The sequence below is a fragment of the Chamaea fasciata genome, unplaced genomic scaffold, assembly GCF_029207755.1.
Source record: "Chamaea fasciata isolate MVZ Bird 193981 ecotype frontalis unplaced genomic scaffold, bChaFas1.0.hap1 SCAF_25, whole genome shotgun sequence".
Lineage (NCBI taxonomy): Eukaryota > Metazoa > Chordata > Aves > Passeriformes > Sylviidae > Chamaea > Chamaea fasciata.
Genome location: NW_027094110.1, coordinates 2,119,001 through 2,138,472, shown reverse-complemented (window position 1 = coordinate 2,138,472; position 19,472 = coordinate 2,119,001). Strand labels below are relative to the sequence as shown.

At 54.3% G+C, this 19,472-nt stretch overlaps 2 protein-coding genes across 16 annotated transcripts in view; both read left to right on the top strand.

The window, feature by feature from the left end:
• Nucleotides 1-14,228, top strand: part of NFASC (neurofascin) — an 82,133-nt gene extending 67,905 nt beyond the window's left edge. For 14 of the 15 annotated variants that reach the window (XM_066203902.1, XM_066203899.1, XM_066203895.1 and 11 more), the window contains 3 exons: nt 1,449-1,580; nt 2,171-2,240; nt 7,788-14,228. In XM_066203902.1, the coding sequence (XP_066059999.1) occupies nt 1,449-1,580; nt 2,171-2,240; nt 7,788-8,019 (434 nt within the window). In that variant the 3' untranslated portion in view covers nt 8,020-14,228. The remainder of the gene's footprint in view (nt 1-1,448; nt 1,581-2,170; nt 2,241-7,787) is intronic. The other variant, XM_066203908.1, reaches the window with a different exon arrangement.
• A 2,544-nt stretch (nt 14,229-16,772) lies between these two features.
• Nucleotides 16,773-19,472, top strand: part of CNTN2 (contactin 2) — a 29,180-nt gene continuing 26,480 nt past the window's right edge. The window contains exon 1 of the mRNA XM_066204085.1: nt 16,773-16,891. The gene's annotated coding sequence lies outside the window, so the exon portion shown is untranslated. The remainder of the gene's footprint in view (nt 16,892-19,472) is intronic.

Below are 19,472 nucleotides of genomic sequence, written 5' to 3'. Positions count from 1 at the left end.
CCTTGGCATGGTTGGCCTGCAATTCCCTGGATTTCATCCCGAGGAGAGCACTTCTTCTCTTTTCCAATTCCAATTGGAATAAGCACAGTTTGATCCCTGAATTTCTGTGGGTTGGGAATTTTTTGCCAATCCAACCCACCTTCCCCTTCGCTGCCTCTCTTCCAGGATCCTTTCTCTCCCGACACATTAAGGCAGAGCTGTTCCCTGTTTTCTGTATCCATCTTTTTTCTCGCCAGATTTTCAGGATGCTCCCGGCTCTCTCCTGCCCATCTCCATTTCCAATCCCATCCCAATCACCCCGGTCCTCCCACATTCCCGCCGGGAACGCCTCGGTTTTCCCTCAGCTCGGATAAACCCATTCCCCTCCGCCGTGCTGAAGGTGATTTTCTCCTCTGCCTCACTGAATTCCAAGGAGAAGCCGGAAAAGGCAGCCTGGGAGTTATTTTTAGGCCGTGGGTTTGTCTGTCTGACCGTGTGGGAGAGTCAGGGAATGGCAGGGAGGACACGGGGGCTGGAGGATGGGAACAGCCTTGGAATTCATCCTACGAACAGGCAGGAGCCTTGGGAAGGAGCTGGGAGCGGGAATTTGCTCCAGGAGAAAACCCTTGGAGCCATCAGATGCTCCAGTTCATCCCAGTGCATCCCAATGCATCCCAGTTCATCCCAGTTCATCCCAGTTCGTCCCAGTTCAAGGCTTCCAATGAACCCTCAGAACTCGGCAATTCCCTGATCCAGCAGTGCTGCCCCAAATCCCAGGGCAGCACGACTTGGGAATGTTTCTCTTGGATCTTCCCACACCCGGATGCAGCAAATTCCATCAAATTCCTTCCCCAGCTTCCTCCATCTTTATTTGTAATTCCTTTTTCCCAGGTTTTCCTTTCCGCTGCGCCCCTTCGCTGTTTGTAGTTCCTGATAGAACTGATTTTATTTTTCATTCTAAAAGGAAAAAAGAAACCCCACAGAAACCCACCAAAAAAACCCCAAAATGCCACCAAAAACCCCACCGAAAAACACCCCAAAATACAAAAGGAAACCACAGGAAAAAAAGCACCAAGAAACATTAAAACCACAAATGAAACACCGAAAACAACCAAAACACTGTAAAACCCACCAAAAAAAAACCCCACAAAAAAACTCCACACAAACGCCCAGTGAAGCTTCAAAAAAACACAAAGAAAACCCAAAAAAACCATTAAAAAATCACCAATGAAACACGACAAAAACCCACCGGAAAACACCAAAAAACCATCAAAAAGACACCAACAAACCCCCAAAAAACCACCAAAACCCCCAAATCCCTGAGCCGCAACCTCGGCCGCACACCCGGACACGCCGAAACGGAAGGAAACTCCCAAAGCAGCGCCCTGAATTCCTCCTCCTCCATCCCCTCCGCGGTTTGCTCCGTTCCTGAGGAATATTTTCCCCGTTTTTTTTTTTTCCCCCCACAGCCTACACCAAGAACCAGGTGGACATCGCCACGCAGGGCTGGTTCATCGGCCTCATGTGCGCCATCGCCCTCCTCGTGCTCATCCTCCTCATCGTCTGCTTCATCAAGAGGAGCCGCGGCGGGAAGTATCCAGGTGAGGGTGGGAACGGGAATTCCCGAAGTTTAAACGGGTCCGGGATCCTCGGGGATCCGGATTCCGAAATCTGAACAGGCGTGGCCTAATCCGGGGGTGGGGGATATCCAGGTGAGGATGGGAATGGGCATTCCCAAAATTTAAGTAGGTGTGTGTAAACTCTTTGCAAACACTTCACAAACCCTTTTCAAACCCTTTCAGATTACAAACCCTTTGTAATCCTTTTGAAACCTCTTCGTAACCCCATAGCAACCCCTTTGTAGCCCCTTTGTAACCCCATAGCAACCCCCTTGCAGCCCCTTTGCAAACCCTTTGCAACCCCTTTGTAGCCCCATTGCAAACCCTTTGTAACTCCTTCGTAAACCCTTTTTCAACCCCTCACAAACCCTTTTCAACTCCTTTTTCACTTTACAAACCTTTTGTAACCCCTTTGTAACCCCTTTGTCACCCCTTTGTCACCCCTCCCTGGTGCAGTTTTTCCCTGTCCGAGCTCTTCCCCACCCCAGGACCCTTCCCCAGTTCTTCCCCATTCCCAAACCCTTTCAATCCTTACTGGTTTAACTGGGAGCGGGGTCTCTGCTCCTTCGCAGTTCGGGACAACAAGGACGAGCACCTCAACCCCGAGGACAAGAACGTGGAGGACGGATCCTTCGACTACAGGTAGGACCCCACGGAATGTCCGACCCCCATCAGCCCCTCCCCCACCATCACAGCCCCTCCCGCCCTCCCCCACCCCGTGGTGCCACAACCCCCCCGGAACGATCCCTGTCCCTCCTCCTCCTCCTCCTCCTCCTGCCGCCTTCCCGCTGTGAGTCCCCAAGGAGACGGTTCCCAAACCGGCTTGTGGGTTTCGCCTCCTTTTCCCGGGATTCTGCGGTCGGAGACCTTGGACAGCTCCCAGCGGGAGTAAAGCGACCTTAATGGAGCTTCTGACACGGAAAATCCCAAAAAACACCCCCAAATCCTGAACCTTGTAGCAGCCTGAGGATGTTTCTGGAGTATCCTAAAGGAGAAATGCCCAAAGTTCTGTTGGGATCAGTCCAGGCAGAGAGGGAATTCTGGGATCAGTTCCCTGGGACAGCTCCCACCAGGAGCAGAGTGACCTTAATGGAACTCCTAACGCATAAAACTCTCAAAAATCACCTCAAAATTTGTAGGACCCTGAGGGTATTTCTGGAGTCTCACCCCACAGCTCAGCCCCTCTCCTTCCCAGAAAGGAAAATCCGTGGGAGAAATGCCCAAAGTTCTGTTGGGATCAGCCCTGGAAGCAGGAAAGGGGAATGATTCGGGGTCTGCCTCTGCTCCAGCCCCATAAAACCCCACTAAAACTCCTGTGAGGGCTCCAGCGGGGATTCAGCTGGAATTTCTCTGACTTCCCTGGCTCCAGCCCGCTCTTTGCACGCAAATGTCACCCTTAAAGAGCAGCAGAGCCTTTTTTTCCCTCCAGGAAAATTCCGGGGATGTGTCAGGAAGGGACAGGAGCTTCCCCAGCGCTCCTAGCTCTCTGTGATTTCCCAGGAGTGGGAGCGGAAAAAACCGCACCAAAACCACTAAAACACCAATAAAACATCAAAACCAATCAAAACGCTGCAAAAAAACCACCAAAACCCCACAAAAACCTCCCAAAAAAATCATAAAAACCCTCCAAAAACCCCCGATGAAACATCAAGAAAACACAAAAAGAGCCCCAAACCCCATCGATAAATCACCAATAAAACATCAAAACCGACCTAAACACTGTAAAAAAAACCACCAAAAAAACCCCACGGGGAAAACAGCAGAGGAGGAACGAGCCCAGCCCGGCCCTGCTGCAGGTTTTGGGGTCAGACCAGGTTTTGGGGTCAGACCAGGTTTTGGGGTCACACCAGGTTTTGGGGTCACACCAGGTTTTGGGGTCACACCCATCCCTTGCCAAGGCAGGATTTTATGGGGCGCTCCTGGCACGGGAATGAGCCAGAACCAGGACACAGCCCGGCCCCAGATGATGATCCCAGTCAGGATAGGGGAGCCTCGTGCTTCCTAAATTTATGGGGTGGTTTGTGGGAAGCCTGAGCCCGCCCCCATTCCCACGGGGATTCCCACAGGAATTCCCACAGGGATTCCCAGAGGGATTCCCCCACGCTGAGCTTCTGGCGGCGCTCATGGATTTCCCGGCTCTGCATCCACCATTCCCGAGGCAAATCCATGGCCAGGCACCCCCTGCCTCACTCCGAAGGGAATCCAAGCTCTTGGAACGGCAGAAATTCCCCCGGCACCATCCAAGGGGTGTTTCCTTCCAGGCAAGGGGAAGGATTGGGGTGAATCCTTCATCCTCCTGCTCGGCTGGAGCTCTGGGTTTTGTGGGCAGCCCCAAAATTTCCAGGGGGAAGGCGGGAGTCGGTGGAAGGAGAATAAAACTCTGGGATGGAATCCATGGAATTTTACGGAACAAATAAAGGCGGGTAGAAATCCCAAACTAATAAGAACAAACCAAAAAAAAAAAAAAAAACAACCAGCAGCCCATAAACCCACAAATTTTTCCAGGGCCTGAGGAGCACCAGGATTCCTGGGAGAATTCCAGAAGGTTTTTTTTCCCTCCGGGAGGCAGAGGGGAAGGTGGATCCGGAGGCTGGAGCTGTTGGCTGATGGAGCTCGGGGCTGATTGCGGGGCCGGGCTCCGGGAGGGGCAGCATTTAGGATTTCAGGGAAGGGCAGGAACCGAGCCCATCCCGGCTCCCGTCCCCTCCTCCCCATGGCATGGCTGCTGTGCCCTGGTCACCCTCACGTCCCCAGCACCCCGTGCATGCCACTCTCCGAGCTCCTCATCCCAAAATCCCGTCACGTCTCTCCGCTCCCATCCCGGGATAATGACGTTCCCAGGCGGGGAATCTCCTTCCCAAGGCGGGATCATTATCCATGGACAGTGTTCCGTGCCGGTGCCGGTGCCTCATTATACCAAAACGTTCCCTGCTGCCCGTGGGGAGGCGGCTGGAAACTCCGGATGCCGGGAAGGAGAAGCCGAGCGGATTTAGGGTCGGGATTTCTGGTCAGGATCTCCAGGATAACCCCACAGGTGACACAGTGCAGGCGGTGACACCGGCCAGGAGGGGACATCTCAGACACAGAACCGTCCCAGGAGCCTCGTGAGGGAGGAAAGCTCTGGAAAAGCTCTGGGAAAGGTGTAGGTTCATCCATAGGGCCATCCCAAGGAATCCCAGCGGGACAATGGGGTGAACCCACCCACCCTTGTCCCGCTGCACTCAGGTCCCCAGAGCCACCACTGTCCCCTGGATGTCACCCCCAGCCCTCCTTGGATGGCCCTTTCCATGCTGGGATGGCTTCCTGGGACATCCCAAGGAGGCTGATCCCACTTGGAACGCTTCTCCCGGCTCCGTTTGGTATAACGAGGCGAAAATTCCCATTTTTTTTTAGATTTTTTTTGGGTCGTAGCACTGCCCCTGTGAATGCAGAAGCTCCTCATTTCTCTCTCTGATCAGGCTCTTTCTGCTTCTCTCTGTTTTATTCCCATTCCTTCTCCTCCTTTTCACCTGGTCTATCCACATGGACCGTGAAGGTCTCTTGAAAGGTAGGACCTCGTGCTGCCAGAAGTCCGGCACATTCCGCTTTTTTTTTTTGGGAATTTTGTTTTCCTTCCTTCCTTCCTTCTTCCCGTTGATTTCTTCACGGCCAAAACTTCCCCGTCCCCACGTCCCTGCCTAACACATTAAACAAATCCCTCTAATTCCCGCTGCCATCGGGGCTTCCGGAGAGTCAGATCCTGCTTGGAATTGCTCTGTGGGCTGGGTGTATCCCAAAAATCCAGCCAGGCCCACCCCAGCTCCAGCTGCTGATCCCTCCTGGTGGAGCAGGATTGAACTTGGGAATGCATGTGGGCTTTTTCTAAGAAAAAAATCTGGATTTTCAAGGGAAAGCTGTGTTTTTCAAGGGAAAAGTGGTTTTTCAAGGAAAAACTGTTGTTTTCCAAGAAAAAGTGCATCCCAGGGGATGGGGACGAGGGACATGAGCCAAAACCACTGGATCCTGACCCATCTTAGTCCCAAAAATCCTCCCTCCCTCCAGCTCCAGCCTCCCCCTCTTCCCGATGATTTATGGGATTCAGGAGCGCATTTCCCATCTGGGCGCTCCGGTTCCCTAATGCCCAGCTCAGCCGTGCTCCCAGAAATCCATTTTACCAGGGTTAGATCCCATCAGGAGCTGATGGAAAACCGCTGCTCCCTCCTAATGCACTAACAGGATAAACAGCCCCGGAGAGCGGTAAAACCGGCGGGAATTCTCCAGGAACGCATTCCCAGAGGGAATTTGGTGCTGTAAACGCCCCGTTAGGGATGATCCAGCTCCAGATTTGGCTTCAGCTGTCCCCCCCCCCCCCAAAGTTTGGGAAGGGGCGTTGGGAATTGAGGATCTGCGTTTTGCCGCTCTCCGCTCGGCAGTTTTGGGGCTTTCTAACCAGTCCTGCTTCCACACCGAATTATTCCTCCTTTTTCCCTCCCCCCCAAAAAAGCTGCTTCCAGAGCTAACAAATTAATTCTTTTGTCGTCATGCCAAGTTAACAGAAAGTCTGAAATATTTGGGGTTGTGTCATCACTGAATTCCCAAAGCTCTGATCCAAGGAAAACCCTCGGAAAGCCGGGGTGGGATCCCAAATTCCTCTCGCATTTCAGGGAACTGATGAATCCCATGGAATGGGGGAGAATGAATCCCACGGAATGAGGGAAAATTAATGCCTTGCCCTGCTCAAGAGCCCAAGCAAAGTGCCAAAAAATAAATCCCAAAATTTTCACCAGTTTTAAGGAAAATAAAGGGAGTGGAGTGAGCCTGGAAAATCCACCCCCCCCAAAAAAAAGAACAACGGGAAAAAGGCAGGAATGGAGGTGGGAGGACAAACATTTCAGGGATATCTTCAGGAATATGACAGAATTTGCATGGACTAAGGAATAGCTGATATAAAAATCAATTTTTATATCGATTTAGAGCAATCCACTCTCATCCTTCCCGAAATATCTCAATTTATGGGATACCAATCCCTGCCCTCCAAGGAAAAACAGCTCTTCCCCGGTTTGATTTTGGTTAAAAGGAATTCTTTTAAGCGATTTTTTTTTTCCCCTTTTGGGTCGAACTCTTTACGTACTTTTGTGACCTGGCTTTTAGTGAAAAGGAGAAAAACCCAAATTTAGCAAGGAAAGATGCCCAGAAGCAAAGTGGGAAAGGTAAATTCCCGGGAGTTTTGGAAGCTGCACAAAACTTGGCATCCTAAAGGCGTCCCCTCGCCGTGCTCCCCATTGCATGTGGTTTTTTTCAAGGAAAACCCTTGGTTTCCAAGAAAAAGCTGCATTTTTTTTCCAAGGAAAACCTGCATTTTTTCAAGGAAAAACTGTCTTCCAAGGAAAAAAATGCGGTTTTCCAAGGAGAACTATGTTTTTTTCAAGGAAAAACCACACTTTTTTTCAAGGAAAAACCATGTTTTCCAAGAAAAATGTGGTTTTTTCGAGGAAAAACTGTGTTTTCTCATGGAAACCTGGGAACAAACCGGTGAACCAGGTTACCGAGGGGGGGCTAAAACACTGAGAGAGAAAGAATCTGAGCGACGCCCAGGGAAGAACATTCCTGACGTTCATCCAGCCCCATTGATCCAAGTTTTGCGTGGAGTATTGAGGTCAAGGAATCGAGGGCAAGAAACTGAGGTTAAAAACTCCAGACTTAGAAATGGAGATTTAGAAACTGAGGCTCAGAAACTGGGAGCAAGAAACTGAGATTGATGAATCGGGGTTAAGAAAACCTGAGATTTAGAAACTGAGAGTCAGAAACTGAAGCTAAGAAATTGAGAAAAAGAAACCGAGAGTAAAAATCTGGGAGTAAGATAGTGAGGTTAATAAACCGAGATTTAGAAATTCCGATGAAGGAATTGAGGCAAAGGAATCGAGACGGGGAAATGGAGGTTTGACAAATTTGAGATGAGGAACGCGGGGTTAAGAAATTTGATTCCCCGGCTGGAAAATCGCAAAAAATTGGGTGTTCAGAGATCCCAACCACCTTCACCTCCCACAGCCCCCTAACCCTCCGCCCAAACCCGGACTAGTCCCCAATATCCAGGGCTCTGCCGAGCCGTATTCCCGCTGCGGATTGATTTAGGATCCCCATCCCTCGGGGGAAGGTTTGGAGCCCCGTTTCTCAACCCTTGCCGTGTGTCTGTCTGTCTTCTGCTGCCAGCGATGAAGACAACAAACCTCTTCCCAACAGCCAGACCTCGCTGGACGGGACGATAAAGCAGCAGGAGAGCGACGACAGCTTGGTGGACTACGGAGAAGGGGGCGAGGGCCAGTTCAACGAGGACGGCTCCTTCATCGGCCAGTACACGGTCAAGAAGGACAAAGAGGAGACCGAGGGCAACGAGAGCTCCGAGGCCACGTCCCCCGTCAACGCCATTTATTCCTTGGCATAGCGAAAAAAAAAAAAACCAGAAAAACAAAACAAAAAACGCCGGGGGAAAAAAAAAAAACAAGCCCACAAGCCCGAGGGGTTCGGAGCGGCCGGGGGGTTCCGCCGGCAGCCGCCGCCGCTGCCTCCGACAGGGAAGGGAATCAAGCCAGGACTGAAACAAACAAACAACAAACAAACAAAAAAAAAATAGAGAAAAAAAAATTAAAAATAGCAAAAAAAAAAAAAAAATCAAAAAAAAAGATAATTATGGGGTAAAAAAAAAAGAAAAAAAAAATTTCCAGGCAGCCCAGGCGGCTGCCGATGCCATTTATCCTTAGCAAACGAGCCAAGGGCAAAGGACGCGCGGGGCGGGAGCTGGAGCGGGAACCGGGGCTGGGACGGGCGGCTGGAGGGGAGGAGATGCTCGAGCTGCTCCCCGGTTTTGGGGTTGCTCCTCGTTTTGGGGTTGCTCCTCGTTTTGGGGTTGCTCCTCATTTTGGGGTTGCTCCTCATTTTGGGGTTGCTCCTCGTTTTGGGGTTGCTCCTCGTTTTGGGGTTGCTCCCCAGTTTTGGGGTTGCTCCTCGTTTTGGGGTTGCTCCTCGTTTTGGGGTTGCTCCCCAGTTTTGGGGTTGCTCCTCGTTTTGGGGTTGCTCCTCGTTTTGGGGTTGCTCCCCAGTTTTAGGGTTGCTCCCCAGTTTTGGGGTTGCTCCTCATTTTGGGGTTGCTCCTCGTTTTGGGGTTGCTCCTCATTTTGGGGTTGCTCCTCGTTTTGGGGTTGCTCCTCGTTTTGGGGTTGCTCCTCGTTTTGGGGTTGTTCCCCACTTTGGGGCTCCCTCAGGGCCAGTCCGGAGGGGCCCCGTGTTGGGCTCGGCTCCCCGAGGCTTTTTTTTTTTTTTGTGTTCTTTTAGGAGGGAGCTCCAACTCTTTTGGGTTTAATTTTTCCAAGAAGGTTCTGGATCAGAGGGGAGGGGGGAAAGAAATCGAAGGATTTTGGGGTGGGAAGAGGGGTGAGAGGGGCCTGGGCAGAGCAAAGGCATGGAAGGAGGAAAGGGGTGGATTTTTTGGGGTGAAAACACCGGATTGTTGAGCCGTCCATCCTCACGGCAGCACCTTGCCCATAACTTCCCCCCAAAAACCGTCCTTCCTGAAAAAAAAAACCTATGCAGGGAAGAGCAGGTCCCCAGCACCTCCCTCAGCACCGGGATTTGTCCTTGCTGAGGCTGGGAAAACCCCCAGGGAGCTCATCCCCCATTCCCACCGAGCTCCGGAGCATCCCGGGAGGAGGAGAAGGTGCGGAGGAACTTTTGGGATTTGTGGAAGGACAGGGAGGAGCCTCTCCCCTGCCCAGCCCGGGCTAAGAGCACTGCAGAAAAACCTTTTCTTGGGGTTTAGATTTGCTTTGTAGGGATTTTTTGGGGGGGGAGCTGCTCCCCCCACCCCACACCTGCTTTCTTTCCAAGGCAACTCCATAAATCCTATGTAGCAAAAAGGGCCTGGAAGCAGGAGCGGGATCAGACGAGGATGAAGAGATCAGAACGATTGACATAAAAAATAATCCAAGCGAGCTGGTGAGGATGGAGAAAAAAAAAAACAAACCAACAAACCCTGGGATCAGGTGGAGGATTCCCTGAAGGATTCAGGGCCACAGCACGAGGAGGGAACACCGGCCTGGAATCCACACCTCCGCAGGCGCCGGGATGAGCCGGATGGACGCTGTTTTTTCCCCACTAAACCCCCTCCTTCCTTTCTGACAGTGGCCTTTCCCCACTCCAGCACTCAGCCGAGCCACCGTGGGACCCACCCCCCACATCCCGCCTGGAGACTCCCAGGATTTCAGCGACACCCCTCCCCAGCCCTGAGCGCTCCCTCACATGCCTTACACAGCTTGGGACTTCCCGGGGAGTCACTCCAAGGATGCTCTTCCCGCTCCGCTTCCGCGCCCCCGACGGCCTCGGATCCGCCCAAGCAGTAGGAATGGGAAACCTGGGAGCGTTCCCAGCACGGATCAGGGTAGAAGGCAGGGATTCCTAAAGGACCACGTCCCGTGAATCCTCCCACTTCCTGCACTTTTGAAACCAAAGGTACCTTCCCGGAGAGAGAGGGAATCGGGTTTCTTTCGGAAAAGATGGATTTTCAGATGGATTTTCCTTTTCTTTCGTTTTTTTTTTTTCCCCTGAGGAGGATGGAGGGGTTTTTTTGGTGGGATTCGCGCAGTTGTTCTTTCTGCTGTGGAGACACGTCGGTGACAGGGATACTCCCACTGCTCTGGAATGTGGAGAGGGACTTTTGCCACATCCTGATGGATCCCGGGAAGAGCCCGGTCCGGGCCGACAGGAGAGATGGATGCAAATTAATCCAATGCAAATGCCTTCCTTAAAATAATAATTATCATATATCTTGGTCGTCTTCTCTGATAGGTCAAACACGGGGTGAAGATGGAGCTCGTGGGGTTGGATTTGGTGACCTGAAAAGGTCCCTTCCCATCCAAATTGTTCCATGAAACCAACGGCAAAGGAATTCCAGGGTTTAGGTTGGGGTCAAGAGGCAGAGCCCCCTCCTAAAGCTGGGGGAGCTGTCCCAGGGATGTCCCTTGTCTGTCGCCCCCTCCAGCCGTGTCCCCTGGCAGGGACAGCCCCGTTGTGACCCTCAGTGTGGACACAGCCATGCCCTGATCCCGCCCCTGCCATGCTCCCGGAATTCCATCCAGCTTTTAGGCAAACAGCCCCCAGGCCAAAGGTGACACCGCCCCTGGGATGGGGACATCCCATTCCCAAAGGTGACAAAGCCCCTGGGGCACAGGGACAACCCCATTCCTGAAGGTGACATCGCCCCTGGGTGTGGGGACAACCTCATTCCCAACCCATTCCCAACTCCCAGTTGAGTTTGGGCAACTCCCTGCCCAGGCACCGCTGGGAATGAGAAGCAAATCCAGCCTCTGGATCTGGGATCTCCCCAGCGCTCCCAGTCCTGGCTGCTGGCAGGGACCACAAAGCACCTCCAAAATTCTGGGAATTAGGCCGGGATTGCTGGAATTGCAGGATTACCCACGTTGGGTATCCACGATGTGCCATTCCCATTAAAACCCGGATTCCTGAGCCACCTCATCCCGGAGCTCGCCTCAGCATCCCTTTGGAAAAGGAGGAATGGGAAGGAGCTGGACTCTGCCCAAACTTATCCCAAATTTCCTCACAGAATTCCCAGGAAAACCCCCAGGTTGCTTTGAGTAATGAGAAGAGGGAGGAGGTGCAGTGGTGGACAAACAACTCGGTGTAAGTCACTCACAGCCCTGTCTCAGCTCAGTGTAAAAATTACTCAACATTTTTAAGGTTTAGCAAAAATTCTGACATTTCTTCAAGATTTCCCCCCCTCCCCGGAGTTCTGGAGCCCAAAGAAAATTGAGGTCAAAGACTCATCCCGAGCTTCTCACCTTTTACTCCTTTGAGTAAAGTTTGATGTTTGCGTGGGGGGAAAAAAAGCCCTGACCCCAAACCTTCCATGGCGCTCACAGGGTGACCCCACAGATCCCAAAAAACCAGACAGGGCTGGGATGAACCCACACCGTGTCCTGGGAGCATCCTTGGAGCAGGAGATAGATGGACGGACAGATGGATGGATGGATGGATGGATGGATGGATGGATGATGAATGAATGGATGGATGGATGGATGATGGATGGATGGATGGATGATGGATGGATGGATGGATGGATGGATGATGGATGGATGGATGGATGGATGGATGGATGGATGATGGATTGATGGATGGATGGATGGATGGATGGATGATGAATGAATGGATGGATGGATGGATGATGGATGGATGGATGGATGGATGGATGGATGGATGGATGATGGATGGATGGATGGATGGATGATGGATGGATGGATGGATGGATGGATGGATGGATGGATGATGGATGGATGGATGGATGGATGATGGATGGATGGAGGGATGGATGGGTGGATGATCCACACAAGGATTTGTGGTGCTGAGGGATCTTCCTGACCCTGACCCTGATCCCATTCCCTGGGAGCTGCTGTGCTGCTCCATCCCCTCTCCAAAGGGGACATCCCGGTCACCTCCTGCCCTGATTCCTGTGGTGGCCCCCATGGTTAGCAGAGATGTTCCCATTCCCATCCCAGGGACAACCATCCCTCCCTGGGGTCTGCACAACCTCTCTGGGGCAGGGAACGCTTCCAGTTCTCCAGGAGAAAAAACCCTTTCCTCAGCAAGGGTTAAAATTAGGAGCCAACTTCCAATTCATAAACAAAAAGGGACGAGCCAGACCCAAAACTCCAACCAGACCCCCAATTCCAGCACCAAACCCCAAATTCCAGCAGTCTCAGGAGCCGAGCTCAACCCCAAATGTGTGGATTTATCCTGTTCCTACATTCCGAGCCAACTCCATATCCATGTCCTGGACTCCATCTCAATTCCAGAGACCTCCCTGGCACCCAGCCTTGGGACAGCTGACAGGAACGTCAGGAATCTGGGATACGAGGACACCCCTGTGCTTCCCTGATCCAGAGGCTGCTCCCATTCTCCCCGAGGTGACACCGCAGCCGGAGGCACAAAACCCAGTGGGAAAAGCTGGAATTTCTGTCCAAACACCGAAATCCTGCTGGGAGAAACCCGACTGCACACCAGGACGTGCTGTCCCTGCTGCCGGCATTGCCTTCCCGGAGGTGACAGATCCCAAATCCGCCGAAGGTCCGGGAGATCCAGCAGGAGCTGGGGGAGAGCAGGAGGGAGAAGGGCAGTGTCACCAAGGGCCACCACAGCGCTCGCTCTGGCCGTGCCGCCAACTTTTCCCGGCACATCCCACCCATCCTGGCGCATCCCAAACCTTCTCCTGGTCGCACAGGTCCCAGCAGAGCTGCGAGTGCCACCTGCGACGTCACCTCCTCGGGCCGGGCTTTTCCTGCAGCAACCAAGATTTCAGTTAAGCAATAAAAAAAATATTAAAAAAAAAAAACCCAACCCTTATTGAGGGGAACAAAAAAAAAAAAAAAAAAAGACAAAACAAAACAGAAAAACAAAACAACAAAAAAAGAGACACCTCCTATTTCTTGCACTAAAAGCTGTTTTATTAACGAGAATAACGATGCTTCTCTGGTCCTCACAACGGCATCAGTAGCGCCCCTCGGCTGTGTCTCCGTGTGCTGGCGTCGGGCGTCGGGGTTTGGTTGTTCAGAGCTGTCCAAGCCCCCGTGTCAGGCGCCCAAAATTCCGTGTCAACCCCGAAATTCCATGTCAAAGCCCCGAAATTCATGTCAAACCTCCAAAATTCTGTGTCAGACCCCGCAAAATTCCATGTCAAACCCTGAAATTCATGTCAAACACTCAAATTCTGTGTCAAACCCCCAAAATTCATGTCAAACCCCCGAATTCTATGTCAAACCCCCAAATTCCATGTCAAACCTCCAAAATCCCATGTCATACTCTCAGATTCCACATCAAACCCCCAAAATTTCTGTGGTAGCCTCCCAAAATTCTGTCAGATCCCCGAACTTCTGTGTCAACCCCTCAGAATTCCATGCTAACTCCCAAAATCCCAGGTCAGACCCCCAAAATCCATTGTCAACCCTCGACATCCCACGTCGACTCCCCAAAATTCTGTCAACATCCCCAAAATCCCACGTCAACCCTCAAAATTCCACGTCAGACCCCCCCCAAGACCAGAGTCCTCCGTCCAAAATATCATTTTCAGTGTCCGTTCCTCCCTCTCGCATCCGACAGAAAGTACCGGGACTGTTTCGTTTTCAAAGTTTTCAATTTAATTTGTAAATATCTCGCGATCCGTCCGTCCTCTCTGTCCGACCTCCCGGCTGGTCTCAAGTATCCTGTGTATTTATTCGCCTTTTTTTTTATTATTTTTAAAGCAAAAAAAAAAAATAAATTAAAACAAAGAGGAAGAGAAAAACCACCACCTTTGCGTTAACCCCACGTGTTCCAGTGAGAAATGTAAAGCTGAGGCTGGAAAACTTCCGTTTCCAGCGAGATTTATGGACTAGAAGGGAAATATTAAAAAAGGGTTTAATTTAAGGACTTCTAAACCAACTGCATGAGAGATGAGAGAAGGCCAAACTACTCAGATATCTTTTTTGGGGTTTTTGCGTTTTTTGGTTTGGTTTTTTTTTTTTTTTTTTGGAATCACTGTAAAAAAAAAAGAAAAAAAAAGAAAAAAAAAAGACTGGATTTTTTTGTATAGAGAAAACACTAAACATATAATAAAACAAGGTGCAAAACTCATGCTGAGCCCGAGAGTCATTCCCAAAATTCCAAGAGGGAAAAGCAGCAGAGCCTGGTCCTTGGCATTCCCAAAATTCCTCATCTGACCAGGAAAGGTGGATACTTAGGGAGTGGTGCTAAAACAGAGCCTGGATTGTGCCTGTCCTCGGCATTCCCAAAATTCCCTCCCTGGCCAGGAAAGGAGGATTCTGGATTAGCTCTGGGTCCTATCCAGAACCAGAGCCTGGATTGTGCCTGTCCTCGGCATTCCTAAACTTCCTTCCCTGGCCAGGAAAGGAGGATGCTCAGGCCCAGCTCTGGATCTTCTCCAGCCCCATTTTCAGCCCCCAAACCCTCGGGAAGCGCAGGGGGGGGCAGCTCCCAAGGCTCAGGAAATGTGGGATGGATCCATCCCCCCATTCCTGGCAGCCGAGCGCGGCTCCCGCCGGGATCCATCCCTGTCTCCCGGCTCTTCCTACCCCGAGGCTCCGGAGTGCTCCCGGCAGCCGCTCCCCGGGGCGGAGAAGGGGCTGAAAGGAGGGGGAGCGGCGGAGTAATTTGGTTAATTGAGATGTAATTGCGGCGGGCCCGGCTAAGAGGATGAAGGGCTGAGTGCTCTCTGCTCGGCAGCGGGGGCTTCTCCCGCCCCCTTCCCAGCGTTTCCAGGAACAGCGGAGAGGGGGGAAAAAGCACTTTTGGCCCAGTGGAGACATTCCCGGAGCGATGGAGGCACCATCCGTGCCCCAGGGAAGGATGGAATTGTGGAATTGCGCTCGGCTCCCGGCGCAGAAATCCCATCTGGAGACCCCTCCAATCCCCCAGGGCCCCGTTCCCGCTGCCCGCAGCCGCTGGAAGCACCAAGCCCAGGGTCTGAGCCTCTCCACGGGCTTCCTCCAGCATTCCCGCCGGGATCTGATCCCTGCCGGTGCTGACCCTCGGGATCGCTCCGGGCCACGCGCGCTCCTCGGCGCGTGTTCCTTCTGGTGGCCCGGCGGTGACACCGCATCTCCCCCGACCTCCGGGGGGACAGGACGGGATCCCTGCCGGGTTCATTCCCTCCTCCTCCTCTTCCTCCGGGAGGCAGCTCCAGCCTGCTGCCCATTCCCATGGCTGAGTTTTCCCTGTTGGAGCAGGGAATATCCAAGGGATTCCTCACAGAGCCGCCTCCCCCGGGCGCTTGTCGCTGCTGTCCCGGTGTCCTCGTCACCTGCAGAGTGACCCTGGCTGCTGGCGGGGGCACAGAGGGGACGGCACAAAGGGCAGGTCCCGTCCCTCCTGCGGGACAGGATTCATCTCCTCCCCTGGATCTCCCTCCATCCATCCCGCCCCTGGGGGCCCTGTTCTTCCTTCCTCACCCCCAAACCGGCAGCGGGGAGCCCAAACTGGGCCAAACTGGGCCAGGGAAGGCGGGCACCTCAGTCCCCGCTCCTGCCCGGGCACAGCCGAGAGCTCTGCCGATCAATAGACGCACTAATGCCTTAATTACTCTTGTGTAATTGCAGCCCATTAACCCGCGGCCGGCCCCGGCGGCCGCTCGAGCTCCCGGCAGCACGAACAGGTCCGGGCTGGAGCTGGGAAGGGACGGAGGGTCCCTGGGACGTTCCAAACCCTCTGTTCCCACAGCCTGGCAGCGACCCCGCAGCACGGGCACCCTCCGCACCCGCGCGGCGCCGCGTCCCGCACACCTCGGGCGGGTCCTGGAGTGTCCCTGTCACCTCCCCAAGTGTCACTCCACCGGCGCGGAGCTGCCCCCGAGCCCCTCGGGGCACGGCCGCGGCCAAAAGCGGCTCTGGGAACACCCAAAAAAAACCCCAAATGCGACCCAAAGGTGACCACGGTGTCACCCCCCGCCCCGCGCCGTCACTGTGAGGAATCCCCGTCCCCGCCTCGCCGAGGGTCGGGGACCACCCAACGCCAGCCGGAGCATCCCAAAATTCGGCCGCGCGGCGATTTCCTCGGCGCGGATCCCACCCTCGGGTGTCTACAGGCACAGAAATCCCGGGATTTCCGCCGATAGATCGCACAATTACGGATCGATTGTGTAATCCGTGGATATATTTAGGCGCGGGGGGTGCGCACACAGGGCTGGGGAGGGGGGGGGGGGGCTCTGGGGCTGCTCCCACCGCACAGCGAGGGGCTCAGACCCCTCCAGCCCCACACCTGCTCCGGCCCCAGGGACAGCAGCAGCCTCGGGGGCTCCGCCGGTGGGCGCAGCAGGCGGGAGAAGCTGCGGGATGAATTATGGATGATGATGATGATGATGATGATGATGCCCGAGCCTCTCCTTGCGCCGTGGCAAGCGAGGTAAAACCAGGGGAAGGGGAGGGAGGGGAGGGGAAGGGGGGGGGGGGGGTGAGAAAAGAAAAAAAAAAAAAAAAAACTAAATAAATAAATAAATAAAATAATAATTCCGCGTCTCCAGGGAGCGGCGTGGCGGTTTGGCAGCGAGCGAGCGAGCGGGCGAGCGAGGGAGCGCGCACGCAAAGGAGGGAGGAGAGGGAGGAGCACATCCTAATGCAGAGATGCTGCAGTGGCTTTGGGCACACACATCCGACACTCGGCCGAGCCACCAGCCCAGCGCTGCCTCCCTCGCAGCCCAGCCCCCGGCAGCCGCCAGGCCCCGCGGGCCCCCGGCTGATGCCCACGCCGCCCTCCCGCTCCAGGTAAGGCGCTCCGCCGCATCCCGGAGCCTCCGGGCTGCCTCGGGGGCATCGCTCCCCACTGGCGCTCCCCGGGGCCGGGGGGGGGGAACACTGCGGGGTCCCGCAGGGATGGGGACAGGAGCTGGCGGCGGTTTGGGAATCCCGGAGCCCACCCCGGAGTTGGGAGTAGGGTGGGCACGGCCGAGGCGGCACTTGTGGCCGAGGTCAGGGCGGCTGTCAGCAGGAATGTCTCTCGCTGGGGGCAGGAAAAAAAAAAAAAAAAAAGAAAAAAAAAATCGGGAAATATTTCGGTTCTCAGCGATTGTCGCGAGGGTTTGGGGTATTTTTGGGGGTTTTTTTTTGTGTTTTTTTTTTTCTCCCCGGCGCGTTCCGGCCCGAGGCGCTTCGGGAGCGCGCTGGTGGGGTCGGGCATCTCCGGCGTGCTGGGGAGGGGAGGGGGGGGAGGCCCACAGGGGGGTTCTGCTGCCCAAAACTACTTCGGCACCCCCAGAACGAGCTGGCGGAGCCCTGAGCAGCCCCGCGGTCTCCTCTCCACGCCGGGAGCGCCGGGGTGGCCCAGATCACCTTCCTGAGGGCACATCCCAGGGGAGGGGAGGGATTTGGGGGTGCTCCGGGGGGGGTTCGTGTGTCCGGGACTGTGTCAGTGACACTCGGGGACGTGCCAGGGACAGTCAGGGCTGTGGGGGATCCAGCCTCGGATCCATCCCCAGCCCGCTCCCCGCGGGCTTGGGGGGCACCCCACAGCCAGGGCGCCCCTCTGTTCCCGTTCCCGCAGGGATGCACGCTGGGATGGGGGAAAGCTGGAGCGGCTTCCTGGGGCTGCTCCTCGTGTCTTCAAACTCCCCCAGCTCCCTCCTCACCCCACCCACGCTGACCCCAAAACTGCCCCGGCCTGCCCCCGAGTGCCACCGGCCCCCCAGAGTTATTCCCGGGGCGTGTTCCCGGCAGATCGCCTCTCTCCCGGGAAACACCGGTTGCTGTGAGGGTGGGAGGCAGCAGCCTCTGCATCCCGGAGCTGGGAGAAATCCCAAGGCTTTCCCCAAATCCCGAGCCCGGCCCTGCTCCTCTCAAGGCAGATCCGTGAGGAATTCTGAGGGCGCGAAAGCAGGAGATTTAGGATCAAAAAATGAACCTCTCCAGGCTGGATATTTGGGATTTAGCACAGCAAGGCGAGCCCAAAAAGCTCTTGTTTGGCTCAGCAGCGATCCCAAACTTTCCAGAAATAACTGAGGGTGGCTCAGAATTCCCAAAAACTCCAGAAAACGGGAGAGTAGGGGGATCCTGTCCAGTCCAGCTGCACCTGGGGCTCAGGTAGAACGAGACAAAGGGTTCCAAACTCTCCCCTCCACCCCCTGACTAATTCCTACAAAACAGAGCGGCCACTTTTATCCCTTTGGAATATTTGCCGAGGATTTGATGGGTCCGGCTTAGGATTTTCTCGGCGGATTTAAGCGCGAATAAATCATAAAAAAGGGCAGAAAAGCCGCACGGTGCCGCTGGCATTTCCCCCACGCTCATCCCACACCTGCTCGCAGCGCAGGGAATATCCAACCCGTGGAAAAACGGGAATCCAGGTGGAGCCGAGCCCACGTTAAAGCCGCTCAGCCACGCCGGGTGCGTTGGAAATGCCCCCCCAAAAAAAAAATCCCAAATTATCCATGAGATGTTTGAGGAGAGGCTGGGGTTTCTCTGCCCGTGGCACTCTGTCCCTGTCGCCGGCAGTGCCACCAGCCGCCGAGTGTGAGGCTGGCAGCGGCGGGAGCCCACGCAGTCACCTGGAACTGATGGCACCTCCGGGGATCTCCCGGCAGCTCCGGGAGCGGCTCCCGGCTCAGCCCGGCGCTCCCGGGATCGGGGCGGGATCCCGGAGCGCGCCGCGGAGCGAGGGAGGGGATTCGGGGAGAATGGGATGGGGCTTTCAGGGAGAGTGGGATGGGGCTTTCAGGGAGTTAGGGATGGGGTTTTCAGGGAGAATGGGATGGGGTTTTCAGGGAGAGTGGGATGGGGCTTTCAGGGAGAGTGGGATGGGGTTTTCATGGAAATTGGGATGGGTTTTCAGGGAGAATGGGATGGGGCTTTCAGGGAAATTGGGATGGGGTTTTCAGGGAAATTGGGATGGGATTTTCAGGGAGTTAGGGATGGGGTTTCATGCAGCTCAGGATGGGGTTTTCATGGAATTTAGGATGGGTTTTCAGGGAGAATGGGATGGGGCTTTCAGGGAGTTTTGGATGGGGGGGTTTGGGTAGCTCAGAATGGGTTTTCATGGAGATTGGGATGAGGTTTTCAGGCAGTTTTGGATGAGGTTTTCAGGGACTTTGGGATGGGGATTTCCCCATCTCCCACGGGTTTACTCAGCACAGCTCTCCATCTGCACAAAATCCCTTTCCCTGAACCCCAAAATCTTTTCTTCTCCACGACGAACACCCCCAGTCCCGTTGTAAAATCCAGAATCCCAGTGGGATGATCCAAGGGACACATCCCAGACATCACAAGAGACACGGGCATGGAGCATCCCAAGGAGCAAAACCCACCCGGGAGCACCCGCGGGGGCGATTTTAACCCCAGGCTCCCCTCGGGTGTG